The sequence below is a fragment of the Monopterus albus genome, unplaced genomic scaffold, assembly GCF_001952655.1.
Source record: "Monopterus albus unplaced genomic scaffold, M_albus_1.0 scaffold167.1, whole genome shotgun sequence".
NCBI lineage: Eukaryota > Metazoa > Chordata > Actinopteri > Synbranchiformes > Synbranchidae > Monopterus > Monopterus albus.
In genome coordinates this window covers 65,780-82,618 of record NW_018128047.1, presented here as the reverse complement: position 1 = coordinate 82,618, position 16,839 = coordinate 65,780, and the positions used below count along the sequence as shown (strand labels likewise).

At 42.1% G+C, this 16,839-nt stretch overlaps 1 protein-coding gene across 1 annotated transcript in view; it reads right to left on the bottom strand.

Annotated features, from left to right (window-relative positions):
• The window catches only part of ppm1lb (protein phosphatase, Mg2+/Mn2+ dependent, 1Lb), a 51,935-nt gene extending 35,324 nt beyond the window's left edge, over nt 1–16,611 (bottom strand). The window contains exon 1 of the mRNA XM_020615605.1: nt 15,652–16,611. Coding sequence (XP_020471261.1) covers nt 15,652–16,050 — 399 coding nt within the window. The 5' untranslated portion in view covers nt 16,051–16,611. The remainder of the gene's footprint in view (nt 1–15,651) is intronic.
• Nucleotides 16,612–16,839: the final 228 nt, after the last annotated feature.

The window sequence follows — 16,839 nt, the reverse complement described above, 5'->3', positions numbered from 1 at the left end:
AGGATCCCCAAATGCAGGTGTGAAAAACTTGTTGCATCATTCCCAAAAAGACTCATGGCTGTATTAGCTCAAAAGGGTGCTTCTACTAAATACTGAGCAAAGGGTCTGAATACTTATGACCATGTGATATTTCAGTTTTTCTTTTTTAATAAATCTGCAAAAATGTCAAATTCTGTGTTTTTCTGTCAATATGGGGTGCTGTGTGTACATTAATGAGGAAAAAAATGAACTTAAATGATTTTAGCATATGGCTGCAATATAACAAAGAGTGAAAAATTTAAGGGGGTCTGAATACTTTCCGTACCCACTGTATATTTTTATGCAATGCCACAGTATTGTGTCATGAATTCACATCATAATTCAAATATTATTTTATAAATAGTTTTGTCAGCAAATAGCGACAAATAGGCTACCAAATAGAATTTCCCACAGTCACATTCAGGACACATTCAAATGGCATTTTAGAAAATTTTAACAGGGAATGTTTGCTTGAAAAATTATTAATTGCTTCTCAAAATGGCTACCAGATACATTTCTGTATTTGAACTGATAAATTGACTGAGCTCCTCACTTCATGATCACTGATAAGCAGTCTGAATCATCACAGTCATCATTTTGAAAGACTCTTTCCACCACAAGGCGCACTTCAATAAGTGCCAACTGCAGCTTCCACTATCCTGAGTCAATAGCTTCCTGGAGTCCATTCATTCCTTCCTGTGTCCATCCATTCATGTTTGCTCTCATCTCCATACAGCTGCTTCCTTGGCACAACAGCTTCTACAAGTACACGAAACTGCACACATGAAAAATGTACCAACAGTGGGCATATGGTGCAAAGTAACCACTATTTTTCACATGCAGTTAATCTCTGTATACCCATGCAGCATATTTGAGCAGCAGCAGACGGCAGACTCGTAACTGGGACGCCCATAAATAAAGAACAGAGCGATGCCTGGATTTCTGCTGATTTGTTCTGTAGGAGATGCATTTATGAATAAAGTGATGACTTTTCATTTTAATACTGCTGCACTCAGCTGGTGTAATCTGGATTACATCATCCCTCTCACACCTTTATGTACTGTATCTGAGTTCTAGGCTTGCTTTGTTGAAGAGATGTTACCTCTGGCCATGAGAATCAAGACTGTGGAAGTCTATCGAACAGTCAGCATGTGGAATTTACTTGATTCAATCTGTTCCTTCCAGGAGCTAATGCTAGCTAATGGCTCTCTGCAGACATAAGGCTGATGTCTTGTCAACACACCCAGTGCAGATGAATCAATGAGCAGACTTTCACTTTCTGTCCAGTCTGTGCTCAAACTGATCATTAAAGTGGCTGCTGGACCAGTGTTGGGCCGTAACACATTACTAGAAACACATTACTGTAATAATATTATTTCCCCAGCAACGTGTAGTGTAAAAGGTTCCAAATAAAATTTCAGTAATAACGTTAGTTACTCCCTCCAAAAACAACTCATTACAATGTTACTTTTGTTGTCACCGTGGCAAAGATTGATTTGAATTCTGACATTTAATTTTGCACACGTCAGTACACGCCTATTAGCAGTATCATAAGCAGTAAGCTAGGTTGGAAGATGGAAGTGTCTACGTTCAGTGGCTAGAAATATGTTGATTTTATTGGGATGAAATGTGATAAGAACAGAAAATCTAAATTGTGTGCAGGTAGAGGAAAGTCTCTTTCCACTGCGAAAAACATGATCTCCTAAAATACTTATTAAAACAGCACAACAATGTGAAGCTCATGGAGATACACCCCAACAATGTTGAGCCCTCTGTGGCCACAGTGGATGGCTGCAGCCCTTCAATGACTAAACAACCAAAAGTGGATTTTAATCCATTGCTACAACAAGCAACAAAGAGCTAATGCAGCTTGTGGCTGGATATGTGGTGAATGAAATGTTGTCCATTTGCACTACTGAGTCTCCATTGTTCACACAGATCCTTGGGAAAATACCGGCACCAATGGACACCGAGGTAAAAAAAGTCATTTGTGTGACATTAACCGATCTGTGGGGTGTAACGGAGAAGTAATATAATAGGCAGTGTATCAAGTTACTTTTGACAGGGAGTAATAAGATTTTTTTTTAACGAGTAATGAATAATACATTACATTTTTTGAGTAACGAGCCCAGCAGTGGCCTGGGGTAGCATTTATTTTTAAATTATGCATATTGATGATGCACTTTTTTGTAGTGCAGGGTTTTTAGTCTCTGTTCAACTGTCTTGCACATGTAGATCTAAAAAATATATAGATGTGCCATAATTTAGTAGCTTTGCATCTGCTAAGGAAAATAAATCCTTGATCCACAACATCAGAACCAGTTAATTTGTTTACAGTTTAGTCTATAATGTGATCTGCAACTAATATTATACTCAAGGAAACAACAGTGTTGCTCAATTGTTGAATGTATAAAAAATAATAAAAGTTCCCAAAATTATGAAAAGCACATTGGAAGTAAATGAATAATCATGAATCAAAATGATAATAATGGAAATAAAATCTATTTTAATCACTGTCAATATCCAGCACTATTCTGGAAACAGATGTTGCCTCTGTCACACTAATGACAAACTACCTGCCTCTTCTCTCTCTTGGTTAGTGACACAGGAAAAAAAGATCCACTGAAGACAGCCACAAATACAACCTCCATGGATGTACACAGGTAAACCCACAAAGAGTTCATTTCAAAGTTGTCCAATGCCAATCCTGACATCTGTCCTCTTAATAATTCAGTGATATGCAGTTCTGTACCGGAAACTAATTCCTTGTGTGTAACCAAATAAATGTGATTATTATTATTATTAGTGAAAATCTGACTTTCCTTCACCACTACTACAAACACGGGCCTGGCATTCCCCGACAATGTGCTCCCAATGACCAGAGACAAAAAAAAAAAAAAGCCAATGCAACACCAGTCTGTCTCACAGAGCTAAAGCAAGCAACACTAACTGAGAAACATGCAAAAATAAAATAAAATAACATTTCTAAAAAATCAGTACTCATCTACCCAGTCAGTTTGCTGCTGTTCTTTTGAAGCTTTATGACAAAAATATAGGCTGTGTATAGACGCCGCTGTGTGTGAGAACAATGATTAGATTCAATGAACTACTCTTATGAAGATATGAGGAAGAGGAATATTAAGTGTGTTTAAGGACAAGGCATTTTAAGATGAAGCCATGAATACAGGAACAATACAGAGAATAAAAATGGGAGATATGATTAAGAGTAACCAGCACAGAAGTAGCTACTTTCAGCATGTGAGTCATGCCAGATACAAGGACAGTGACAGATCCTACATCACATCAATCTGAGCGACAGGCTTGCAGGAGGCCGAGCCACCCCCTCCCACACCCTGGCACAGGAGATACTGGTTGAAAGTAATGGATGTCTCTGAGAAATATAGAGCTGATCCAGGATCACTGTGTCTTCTAACATTGGTCTTCTTCAGTCTGTAAAAGAAAACAAGGCCTTGACCAAATACACCTCCGTTATGGTCTAGGAGCAAGAAAAAAAAATCCCACTGCTCAATGATCCTGCTGATGTTCATTTTCCTTTATTGTATACCTAAAACTTGACATATTCCCTCAGGTCACATTGAATTAAATGGTAAACAGTATAATGACAGGAGATGAGTTGGTGATGACGACGCTTTGTTCCATGATGGCTCAAAACTGCAGCCAAGTTCCCATAAGACATAATGAGGGCAGGATGTGTAGCCAAAGTACAAACCCAGTGCCTGCTTTCCAAAACAATCCCAAACACTGCCCATTACAGCTCAAAGCTATGCTGTGGGCATCTGGACTGCCCATGTTCAGTAAACTTTATGTGGAAAGCACTAAACAACTCTGCTTTCAGTCCAGTTGAAATGAATCAACATCTATGTACAGGGTGGGTGAGAAGCAACTAGGTGTATTTACTGCATCCTGTCCCATACATAGGCTAACTGTTCATAAGTGTGATGGCCCGGGGGGAAGAAACTGTCTCTGTGTCTAGATGTTTTGGCGTACAGTGATCTGTAGCACCGTCTGAGGGGGGAGGAGTTCAAACAGACTATGTCCAGGTTAAGATGGGTCTGCAGAAATCTTGACCTCACTGTCCCTTTTGACCCTTGGGGCCAGCTGTTCAACTTCCCATCTGTAGGCTGACTCGTCGCCATCTTAAATGAGACTGATGACCATTGTGTCGTCTGCAAACTTCAGGATTTTTACAGAGGGGCCTCCTGAGGTGCAGTCATTGGTGTAGAGGGAGAACAACAGCAGGGAGAGCATATATCCCTGAGAGGTGGCCTGTACTGACAGTCCAGGTGCTAGATGTCATTTTTCTCCTGCTTGTGTATGAAGTTAGCCTGTTTAACTAGCCAAGTTAGCTGCAATTTAATACTGTGCAGCTAACTTGGCTAACAGTAGCTTGTATTACAAGCCGAACGGCAGAAACAGGTAAAGTGTTCAGGCTAGTAATATTGACGAACAGTCAGAATGTACCAGAAAATTTGTGTGAAATTTTTTTTTGCCAAATTTCCTGTGAGCAGTGGGTTGGATGGTGTTAACTTTGCTTGTTTATCTAGCGTTGTTGTAAGGGCACTAAGCTTTGTATAAACATGTCATTGAGGTTCATCTATTAGACAACACTGCCCAGGTGCGACAACAAGAGTAGTGTGACGGTAACATCTGTGGTTATTTGGATGTTTGTTAAGAAGCGGTTATTATGGTGAAATTTAAGGTAGAAATGCAGCTAATGGTGGCTAACGGTGTTAGCAGAACTAACACTGAAGACCGGAGCTGTCCGGAATCCAGAAACACAGCTTGGAGTCGGTAGGGGGCTCCCGTACAGTGCTGTGGGAGCTGGCCAATCAGAACAGACTGGGCTTTTAGGGAGGGGGCCCAGGAGCTAAAACAGACCCTGTTTACACAGAGGTGAAAAGAGGACCTGGTGCTACAGGTGCTCTGAGGAAACTAATGAAGTTTATGAACAGACAAAGGTGTGCACCTTTAAATAAATTTAAACCTGAAAATGAGCATAATTTGTGACCTTTAACTTTTGGTTTGCAAACTCTTGACAGCTTGTATATTTGCTGTCATGCCCCCCCTTCTGAGCTCCAGCTGCAGGCACAGTGGCAAAGGTAGCAGGCCAACGGTCTACAACGCAGCCCAGTTTCCACAGCAGGTGCAGTACCACACAAAGCAGACCCACTCCTCTTTGGCCTGCTCACTATTTCCAGCCTTAAACACCACTGCTCCACAAGGGACTGCCTGCTAAGAATAAAGGCCCAGCATCAGCCTTTGTCGTTCTTTGTGTGTGTAAAGACAATACACAATCATCAGGCTGCCTATGCAGCGTGCACTGTAAAGTGTAGAAAACTGCAACATCACCCAAGTATTCCTGAAGTGTCTGATATAAAGCTTAGAGCTGAGTTCACAGTACGTGTAATATAGTTTGGAGCCAGCAAATCCAAAGTTAAGAAATAACATGGCAAGCAAGCATCAGCCACCACAGCTGAGTGTGACACCTATCAACACACTTTAAAAAGGGGCATTCCCAAATTTTACATACAAAAGGCAGTTTACTGGTCACAGAATAATAGTTGTATAATGTCTCCTTTACAAACTTAGGGCGTGGAATTCGAAAAATATCTGATTGACAGGCAGGGAGGGTGTAATGAAAGATGCTGTGATTTGCTCTTAAGACCAACTATATCATATCTTATTAATAAAACTATGCAAGAAGGGGTTAAGTTAGCAACTTGAGACTGTAGCGGAGGGGAATATGCTCAAAAATAACTGGTTCATACAACATTTCATCTGACTGCATAAAAACACCAAAGTATTTCTGGCTCTTCTGAATGGCTACACTTAGAAGTGTAGTGAAAAGAGAATCAGCGTAGAGAAGGGCGATAGCTGTTTAAATATAAAGAAGGCAGCACACATTCTCAAACTGTCCTTCCTAGGTTGTACACAGGAAAAGTGGCATTCATTAGCTGTATGAAGAAAGAAAAAAAGAGTTTGAGTGAGAAGTTGAAACCCTACAAGCTTCTGCACCTCCACACACCTGGGCAATTGCTATGTGAAGCAGGCACACTTGTCCAGTTATCCATTTTGCAAAGTTACAGAAATGGTCCGACACAGCTATGGCCAAATCCAAGGTCAGAAATGTGTGGGAGCAGGGGGGTTTCAGACCATCCACAGTTTGACTGTCAAGCACTTCAGCTGGAGCATACTGATGTCTTTACTTCTTGTGGGATAAGGTACCGACAGAGAAACTGGGGCTTTTCCCAGTCACTTCAATAAAGTCTTTAGGTACCACAGAGCCACCAACTACAGCTATGGTTGCTTTTAAGAGTTAGGACTCCCTTATTGTGCAAGATCAGTTCATGTTTACCGGGGTCCTGAAACTGGCATATGTACTGCTGACTGGCAGTCATTCAGGCATACAGTACATGCCAAAAGTCTTTGTGACAGTATTACACTCCACACACACACACACACACACACACAGTGGTATGTGATTACACGCATCTATATCAGAAAAACAGGCCACTGCATTCAACCTGTCAGTCTCCAAGAACCAAGAAGAGACACTCAAATGACAATGGATATTTTGTGGAGTCTTCAGAAGACATTTTGATTCACATTGTATATGTATGTGTTTGCATGTGCACGTGTGTTGTAAATAAAAGTCATGGACTTCCCTTAGGACTTGAGGCAGCAGACTGTTTAATATTTCAGAGCAGTGGTAAATAAGTCAGACACTGCAGAGAGATAAGGTGACTCTGCGGGTATTGGGTGAGGGAGTTGGGGGGGAGGACAAAAAGGGAGACAGACAGAAAAGGAGAAGGCAGAAATTGATATAACAAGGTGGAGTGATATATAAGGTAATAGGGCAAAAGGTCAGAGAATCTGAAGAATAAAGGAGAGAACAGGAAAAAGAAAAGCTCACCAAGTTAAAAAAAAAACACAGCCAAATCCAGACACCTCTGGCAAAAAGGAAAAGAGCTGCCATGACAGTAAGCTTAATATAAACAATAGACAATGAATATGTGAAGAGGAATATCTGTCCTTCACACCACTTACTTCCACACACACACACACACACAAAACTCCAATTTCCTTTCCTTGACATTGCTAACCTGGACACACTCAGGGTGAATGACAGATTTTGATTTCTGAGGACAAAACAGATCCTAGAGGGATCAGAAGGAGATAGGATTTGAGTAGGTCAAGTGGAAGGAAGGGGGGTGGATTAAGAGGTAGGAGGGAGGAGAAGACAGGAAGAGAAAACAGATGGTTACTGTAGGAAAAGGTCAGCAGAGACAGAGAGCAAGTGTGAGAGAGAAGATGAAAAACAGAGGAAAAGAGGTGTTGGACTATGTTATGCTTTCTCAGGGGAGAACCTGCCCCATGGTACTGTGGCCTTCAGTCTGTCACACCTATGATCAAAACATGTAAAAGCTCCACTGGTACTTCAGGCACAGTCGTATTTTTAGCTCTAATTGCTTCACACAGACTCTTTAAGACTCTACAAAAACTGTTCTGACTAACAGCTGCAGGCCTGGACATGGCTTTACCTCTCAGCATCCATGCATTTATCCCCATCCACCTCCACTACCTGAACTTACACTTCTGTAGCTTGTAGCATTTTTATACAGCTGCCATTTCTGCTGCTGGATTATCTTATTAAATCAGCTCACGAAGAGGGCAACATGCAGACTTCTCACAAACACATGCAGGTGCTGGATGTGTAAAATGCACACTAGAGAAAAGGGAACTCAAACAACATCAAAAGGTCCAACAGGAAGGGAAAAGAGTTAACTGGGGGAGTAAACACATACAAATGAGTGGGAAAGGGATGACTCGAAATAAAGAAAAGGAATCCATGGAGAGAACATATAGTCCCAATCTCCCCAGTGGGATTAGTGTAAATCTAATCTGCCCCTTCGTCTCTTCTACTCCTTTTAGCCTTGGTTTAGAGACACTCTCAGGAAGAAAACAGGGATCCTAAGAGCCATGAGCTGTTAGCATTAGCTTACATCAGCATAAACGTCCTCTGCACCACACTAATCAGTCACCAACCCTATACTTATATGCTTCTAAACATAAGACACCATCCAATCTGAGCTATCACCAGCCCATAGCCCTCAGCACATACACACAGCACAAAGTTCTTTTAGCTGAGATATATTTACCAGTACAGTGGATTTAATGTATATATCTGTTGTTCTGTTTGGTAGTCCATCGCAATCTATAGCAGTCTCAAGTTGTACATCCCCTCAAACTTTAGTTATGTCACTGGGGTCAAGGCATGTCTGATTTTCTAAATAGACCAACACCACCTCAGGAGGCCTCCAACATGAAACCCTGGCAGCCTGTCATGGACTGTAAGTGCAGGGTTTACACTCGACTTGCCAGTTATGGCTCTTAGCCACTGTTGACATGCTTCAGTATTACAAACAAAAGGTCAGACAAATCCAGATTGGAATTTACTTTTAAATCCAATTGGAAGATTCAGTTCATTTATCGCAGTAATTCTGATGAATGTGGGCGTTGTCTTCAATCTGTTTCCAAATAACTCTGTGTTCTGCTTTAGCCTTCTACACCATCCCTGATTTTTCTTTCTCATTCTCTCTCCAACCTCATTCTCTTTAGGACTAGCACCTTCATCTAACCCTTACACAAGCAAAGGTTCACCATTAGCACCCTTCTCAATACAGTAGGTACCAAATAAATAAATAAATGAACCACAGAGGAAAAGAAAGAGGTGAAATAACTCCATAACCACTACTTGCCTACCCCTACCCCTTAACCTAACTTCACCTGAACAATAAACCAAGTCATCACTCCAATATGTAATGATTTGGGGACCTGCTCTTTGCCCCCATAAGGATCTTGAGCCCCTGAAACCTGGCTCAGGATTGGTTCAGTGCAGAGTGTATTTGAAGGTTTCTGCTCACAGTTCCTCTAGTGAATAGAACCATGTGCCAATATCGAAATATTTGTATCAGCAACATTCCTCCTGCCTGGAAGGCTGTGCAACACATGCGTGAGGCATGCAAACCTTTAAAAACCACACACAAACAGGCACAATCACACACTCAATGTCAGTAATAATAGAAAAAACATTCTGCTATTTAAAAACAAACCATGGAATATTACATTTTTCATAAAAGAAGAGGCATATCCAACTTCTCAGCCTATAAGCTGATAAGAGACAGCAGCAAACACAACCAGGAGGTCTGTTTCCATTTTCCAGGGTGCACCTGCACTGCCCACAGGCCCATCTGGCCTGTGTGAGAGGAATAGCCGCAACTGAGAGCATTACAAAAATCACAACACAATCTCTTTGTGCACACAATCACACCAATGTCACTAATTCCAAACAGCTGTGCGTTGCTACCTTCTCTCAGCCAACATTCTTCTCCTGCCGTCCTGCACTGCCAAGACAGCGAGGAGGTAAACTTCAACTGACGCATCTATTTTCTCAATCACACACAGACAAACAAACAATTCTGGAGCCAGTGCTCACATAATGACTTAGGATCCTGTAGCTGAATTCAAACCGTAGTGAATGTTACCGCACAAGCATTCTTCCATCCCAGCATTTTTCATAGCTGGCATCTACGTAAAGAATGGGCCACTTTCAAAACAAAGTGCAGATTAAATCAAGTAGCCCAGTCAATTCCAGCCATGCAATTAGATTTTGAGACTGCTAATCAGCTACAGAACAAAAACACACTTTTGACTATAGTGAATAGCACTACTTTTTATAAACAACTATACATAGCATCGCTGTAGGCGAGCATTCTGTATTCAGAGCCAGACCGGTAGCTTTGCAATATCTAAAACAGCATTTTAAGCCTATGCTTCCAACACAATGGGCATGCTTGGCATTTAAAGTAGGGAACATGCCACACGGGGAAGTATGGTACACCACATCAAGCAAATCAGCATGGCAAAGCCAGTGTGCACAAGGTGGGGTCAGAGGGGATGCTAGAATAGGGGTGCAGCAGGTCAACGTGGCCTTTGAGCTAGAGTTTTAAAGGCCCATTCCTTCGCGTGGGTGGGTGCTGTTGCGTTTGGTTGCCAAACACAACAGTCCCATTACCAAACCCACCCGTCAGCAGCAGGCCCACTGGGAGAGGAGTGGAGTGGAGTGGGACAGAAAGAAGCTGAAACACCATGAAGCTCTGACTTCACAAACAACTTCCCAGACAAGATCGCCTCTCATAAAATTCCACATACACAGTGGTATGTGATGTAATGTATGTGTGTGTGCGAACAGTGACCTTGTGGCTGCCTTCTGCTTGAAGTTGGGTGTATATTTATTTAGTAGAAGTGTTTGACAGAGGGGCTGTTAAATTATTGACCAGTCACTGCCAGCAGAGAAGGATGGCACACTGAGGCTGGAGAAGGCACTCTTATCTGGTACTACATGCTGTTGGTAAACACACAATCCTGTCACACAGACACACACAAACAAACACCCATTAAAGCGGATAGGTTCATGTTACTACTGACCCACTAAACACTATTTTTTAAAGAGAGGAGAAGGTTTTAACATGCAAAGACAGACAGAGGCAAACTTACTAAAGGATTTCTGAATGACTCTATAGACAAAATTCTTTATGTTTACTCCAGGACTAAACATTCAGGCTGCTTGACAGGAAAAAGCCTGATTCATTTGCTGTGTGTTTCACTCCACTCCTCAGTCCCTCCTTGACAGTCCTCTCACTATAAGGACAACAAACCTCACCACCAGGGACAAATTACTGAAAAGTCAAAAGACTTTTCAGCACAGTGCTCCTGCTCTCCGGTCTCTTCTCTGCTGGACAAGCATTTTCCAGCACAACACGATCTCCCTTTCCACTTTCCATTTCACTCGCAATCAAGGAAGGGCTAAACGTTGAGCATCAACTTTTGCCACGAATGACAGAAGTGGGTACAGGAGAATAACAGTAGCGACGAGCAATTTTACTCCTCCTGTTAGATGATTTCCACTTATTTGCCCAGAATGGTCAAAGTGCAGAGTAAACCGATAGATCTGCCAGGAATTCTGTCCTACTCAAGGACACTTCAGGATATGACTGAAGCCCCGCTGCTGGTACTTCAGCCTGGGTCTGGCTGTGAATGGATAACTTCCCTACTTACTGTACCTTCGTGCAGGTCGAATGAGTCACTCATGTTTAGTGTTTGCAAGCCATATGCACAGAAACGCTAATTGTAGCACCCAACTCTGATTTAGTTTTGGTCTCATTCTCTTAGGAAAATGTATATTGGTTTTAGTTGACACAACCTTAAGATACAACTATATACATATATAAAATGACTGATAATAGTTGCTTTAACAGTGTCACTATTCTCTACCTTAATTTATTCAGTTAATGACATTTCTATGAGCATGTCCAAGTCTATAAAATGGACTTACTGAGGCCACTGACTGAAGATGTGATGTAAAATAGTGGGAAGCAGGTGTCTGGTCCCGATAGGCCTTTGGCATTTCAGTCCCTCACAGGGAAGTCGTCCATCCCTGGAAGACCAGATAACACCAAACTGCCCCTCTCATCTCCACACTATCAATGAAGGAGAAGCAGTGCACCTTCTTGTGCAAGCTTGCAACACACACACACACACACATAAATATTAACACATACATTGCTGTCCTTGGTCTTCCCACACCCCCTGCTCTAATCCTGTAATGCCAGCAGTGCAATTAGTCACATGCTGGCTCTTTCTTTCATCTCTCCAGTGAAGGGCACAGGAGGAGTTCAAAGTGCTTAGTACATAACCCACCTTCTTCTTCTGGAATAAATTGCAACATGCACATAAACACACATTAAAATAACTCCAATTCTAACACCAACCTTCCTAACATAAAATGTCCTTTGTTTTGAAAAGAAGTTATGCCACATGACTGTCTACTTAGTGATTCAAAAATGTACAATGAAAATGAAAAACGTTCGTTCTGAGTATGAAGCAAAGGTGAATTAATTAAACAGTCTGAGCTGAATAAAGACAGAGAGGATCCCTCCAAAAACAGTCTTTGTTCCTGTGGTTCTAGAAAAGCATTCCACATGCTCTAGTTAAATGGGCTCATAGCACGTCTTCTCTGTGCTCTACAGTGAAGGTAATTCTGCTGCGCCTGAAGCCACAACCTGATAGCGGCACGAGGAGGAGCAGACCTGCCACACGCCGGTACATAGCAACCAGCTCATGCTGCTGTTATATGGACGGAGAGCCCAGGGTTATCACTTTCATGCAGCTTATTCTCATGTGTCAGCTAAAAATCAATCTGCATTTAACAGATAATTCCCCTCAATGAGCCAACATCTGACAGAGACCGCCAATGGATCTGTTCCCATTTAACACAAATTTTAAACACTGAAAACTGAATTTGTGTCAGTGAGTGAGTGGGTGTGTGGTGTAAAGCGAGAGAGAAAGAGAATAAAGACTTCCACATGTTATCTGGCACTGAATTAGGATTTATCTGCTAGTAAATCGACTGGTTCCAGTGACGTGGTAGAATATGACAGGTTGAAACTTACTTTGTTTCTAAAGCTTCTAGTCTCCAACTTGGTGGAGTCACATTCAGGACTTCACAGAAGGGAAATCACCTCTGACCAGTTTGCAAATGCAAATTAACACTGGTATAGTTTGACATTTTGGGAAATACACAAATTTGTTATCTGGACGAGATAGTTCATGGTTTAGATCATGGTTTTACAAGATGTCACGTGCTGTAACTCGGCTATTCCTTAGCTGGGCACAGATACCTGCCACCGCCGTGAGGCTGCCAATCATGCTGCACCTATGTGTTTCAAATCTGTGTTTTTATACATCACATAGTGCAAAATATCCGCTATGTACATTATTTTCATGGATGTGATTGTTTTCCTGGTCACAAAAGCGACTACAGCAAATATATATTGCATATACATGTAAATTCTTATTTTGATAGTCAGTGAATTACTCTCGTACCTCGCAATTTTAAGAACTCGCTGCTTTTCTTTGTCTTATTAAAGTGAACACCCTTCATTGGTGTTGAGCTAAAGAGGAAAAAAAAAAACTATTTGAACATATCACCTCTGGCTTTAGGAAAATGCCACCAATATTTTCACTTTGTCATTTATAAACAAAATGCCTACTTGACAAAACAAGAAGATAATGGGCAGATTCATCAGTAACAAAAATCTGGATCCACTACTTCTTCCCTTGATATTTCTGTTGAATCACTGCACTAATTATTTGGCACATTCATACCCCACTGAAAATGTATTTAGCATTTCTGTCTGTTACAGGCTTCGAAAAACAGTGTCCAAGGTTTGGGATGAACCCCTGGCCACTGTAGATGTTGACACAAGGCTGAGATTTCTTTAATGATCGTGCATGTGGTTTGAGTGTGTGTGTGTGTGTGTGAGAAAGTGATAGGCGGCCCACTAGCTAGCCAGCTGAGGCAGCCAGTATTTCTAGTCTTGCTTTGGGCCACACAGCACTCCTCTGCTTTATTCAATGTCCTCTGAACAAAAAAATAAAAATAAAAACAATCTAAATTTGCTACACAGAGAAAGCTGCTTCTGAAGCTGTCTGGCAACCACACACTTCAAAAGAGGGTGTGGGAATGAAAACAGACTGAATTATTGCCCATGGACATGCAGCCATAAAACAGACTCACGCCTACATGGGCACATCTGAGCCCTCTCTTCTTGCTCTCACACTCACCAGTGATGCTCTCCCACTTGTTTTCTCCTTTTTCTGTCGCATATAAAAATGTATACTGGATCTTCCATTCACTATTAATTTATCCAAGTCTCCTAACCATGTGTGGTTTACAGTAGATGTAGCAGGGGTCACAGAATAGGTCTCTAAAAAGAATAACCACAGAGGGAATTGGCATGGGGGGGAAAAGGCCTCAGGGAAAAACAATCCAATGACCACTTTTGGTCAAAAGCTGCAGCAGTCAGGGCCGAAGTCTAAAATTTAATTTCCCTTAAAAGAACAGCCTTCCTCTATGTCTTTGGCTGCCTATTTTTAGCATGTTATCATTCAGTTTCAATCAGAGTCAAACTCAGAATGAAGACAGTTGGTGTCAGGCACAAAACAGCCCGGAGCTCCTCAGCTCCCGGCTGATCAAAAAGTGTGTAATGTTTAATGCACGAGATGAGATGAGGGCAGAAGAGAAGGAAAGTAGGACAACCTGTCACTTCCAATTTGAATGCTTTATTTCTATGTGGCTCTAATGTATTAGCTGAGGTCATGGTTAAAGTTCTATGAAACAACACCAGTGTTCAAGCATGTCATGACTTCGTGATAAATCTTCTTCATGTTCATTTCTAACCACGGCTTTATCTCAAATGCTCTTTGTCCTTTTAACTGACAGCTTTTTTTTCCCCCCAGAGTCCTCTTGTGAGTTGCTTTGTAAATCTGTTCCCTTGTTGCCCTGAATGCGAGACCACATTTATGTGCTCGTGTCGAACGACAGCGTTAGATTGCACCACAGAATCAGAAAGAAAAGATATTTCTTAGCGGCCAACAAGTGTCAACTGAGGAGGCGGATGTGACCAGCAGACCTGAGCTCGTCCAGCTGTGGGCATGCCTCTGAAGCACATCCAGTTTCAGTTCATCCTCTGCCTCTTTTTAGCTATAATCATGTTAGATCATGGGGCTTAGGCTGTCTGCATCCTAAAAATGTTGTTTTGGCCCAAAAAAAAAAAAAAAAAAGACATTTCTTTGGCATAATTTTAAGCTTTAAATAAACTAGATGCCGTTCCATGGTCATTTGGAAGAAAACTGTTGATGCGGGTAGGAGAGGGTGTGTGCACTGCTGTAAGAATAGACTCCTTACCCTCCAAGGCCTGCACGCATACCACTTGGTTTGAGCCGATTTAATGATAAACCCATTTCAGTATATGCATCAGTAAAACGCAATGTCAAATGGCATGATAAGGACCTTGTGAGTTGGTCCTGCTTTACTACCATCTTAAAATGTGGTTTGAATACTCTGAAGACCAAAACTAGTGTGTGTAATCAAATTAGGCTACTATACAGCAAATCTGGGGCCATGTAGCATCAAAGCAGAACAGAAACTTGTACCAGGGCCCCACTCAACTTTATCACATCTCTGCACATGAATGTTTTATATATATATATATATATAAATATAGACACACACACACACACACACACACACACAATCAGTTATCAGAGCTGACATATGCTCTTAAATCTAGACTAAGCAGCTTTAACTAAAAACTAAGGCTGGCCACTTCTGATCAACATTTCACATCATGTTCAAAGATTTACTAGAATTAGTTCTAAATTCAGTTGTCTAAAAAGAAATATATTGTTAGTTACTGTCCCAACAAAAGGTTACCTTGCTGCAAAATTCTAAGAAGGACAACTTTGGCTTAAATAGCAGCTGAAAACCCTGCAGCCAAACTCAGATCCCAGCATGCTCTGCTTTGTCTCACTTCTGGTTTCAATGAACACTTACCAGCACATTTGAAAGCAGGTTTAAACCAAAGCAGACAGAACAAATCATACAATTAACTGTGGTAAATAGCCTACTCAGTTCAGAATCACCGAAGGGCCCCTAGCTCATCTAGGGCCCCTGGATAAAAAGGAAATGATTGCAGTTCTATTCCTCACCTCTCCTCCGTGGCCATCAAAAATCCCAAATATAGATGGGTGACTCTTGTTGACGATGTCGGTGAGCACCTCGAACCTGTCCTCCATGTGGTCTCTCCGGCCCTGGATGGAGTACACGGCCACGTTGTTGCTCTTCAAGTCCCAGGTCTTGGAGAACTCCGCGTCCAGGACGTCCAGCCCGCCGAACCGCTCGTTCTGCATCATCTCCGCCACCTTCCCCTTAACCATCTTGACCGCATCCCGGCTGGACTTGACGATGGTCTTCACTTCGTCCGTGTGGAAGAAGTAACTCCACAGAGCCAGGCTGATACACAGCAGAAACAGGGTCTCCGGTCTGAGCAGAAAATAACGCATGATCCGACCTAGCAGGGACAGCAGGGTCATTGTATCCTCTATCATTTATTTATTTACTTGCAGAAAATCGCGGCAGGTTGTGTGTCGCTCGCCCACGCCGCAGATTTCAGTCCATCGTCGTTGGTGTGAGTGGTTTGGAAGCGGAGAAACAGGCGCATTTAACCAAGCGTTTCGCACCGGGAAACATGAGTATTACACGGACTGGACTTAACGAGTGACACTTCACTGCGTTTATAACCGGACTCACCAGGCAAGGGGTAAGGTACACAGACCGGAGAAACAACGGCGCCCCGGTTGGTTCGCTCTAACAAACAGTCCCGCTGTGAGCCACCGACGGCTGCCCGCTGACCATCTGCGGTCCCAGAACACCGACACAGGCGGAGAGAAAACGCAGGTTGCCCGTGTCGACTTCAGATGAAGCCAGTGTTTTAGATTTAGCAGAGCTGCGAGCCTTTCTCCGGTCAGCCCCACCACTGTGCTCAGAGACCAAAATAGAGGTCTGTGCTGAAGCAGTCACATTCCCAGCTGCCACACTGGCTGCGAATCTCTGCTACTGCTCGACTACACGGTGGTGCTGCCTTCAAGTGCAGCTCGGAATGTCGCGAAAACCGGTCAGTGCGTTAACACAGAATCTAAGTGGAAGGCTATATGCAATGGTGGAAGAAGTACTTCAAACCAAAAATACTGCAATACAAACGTAGTCAAAATCCAACAAAATTATGTTAAAAGTAGTATTTTAGTTTTGTATTAAATGTTATAGTCCATTTGACACTATTAAATTGTTAATACTGGTGCATCAATGTATAAATAGTATATAGAACTGTAACTGCTCAA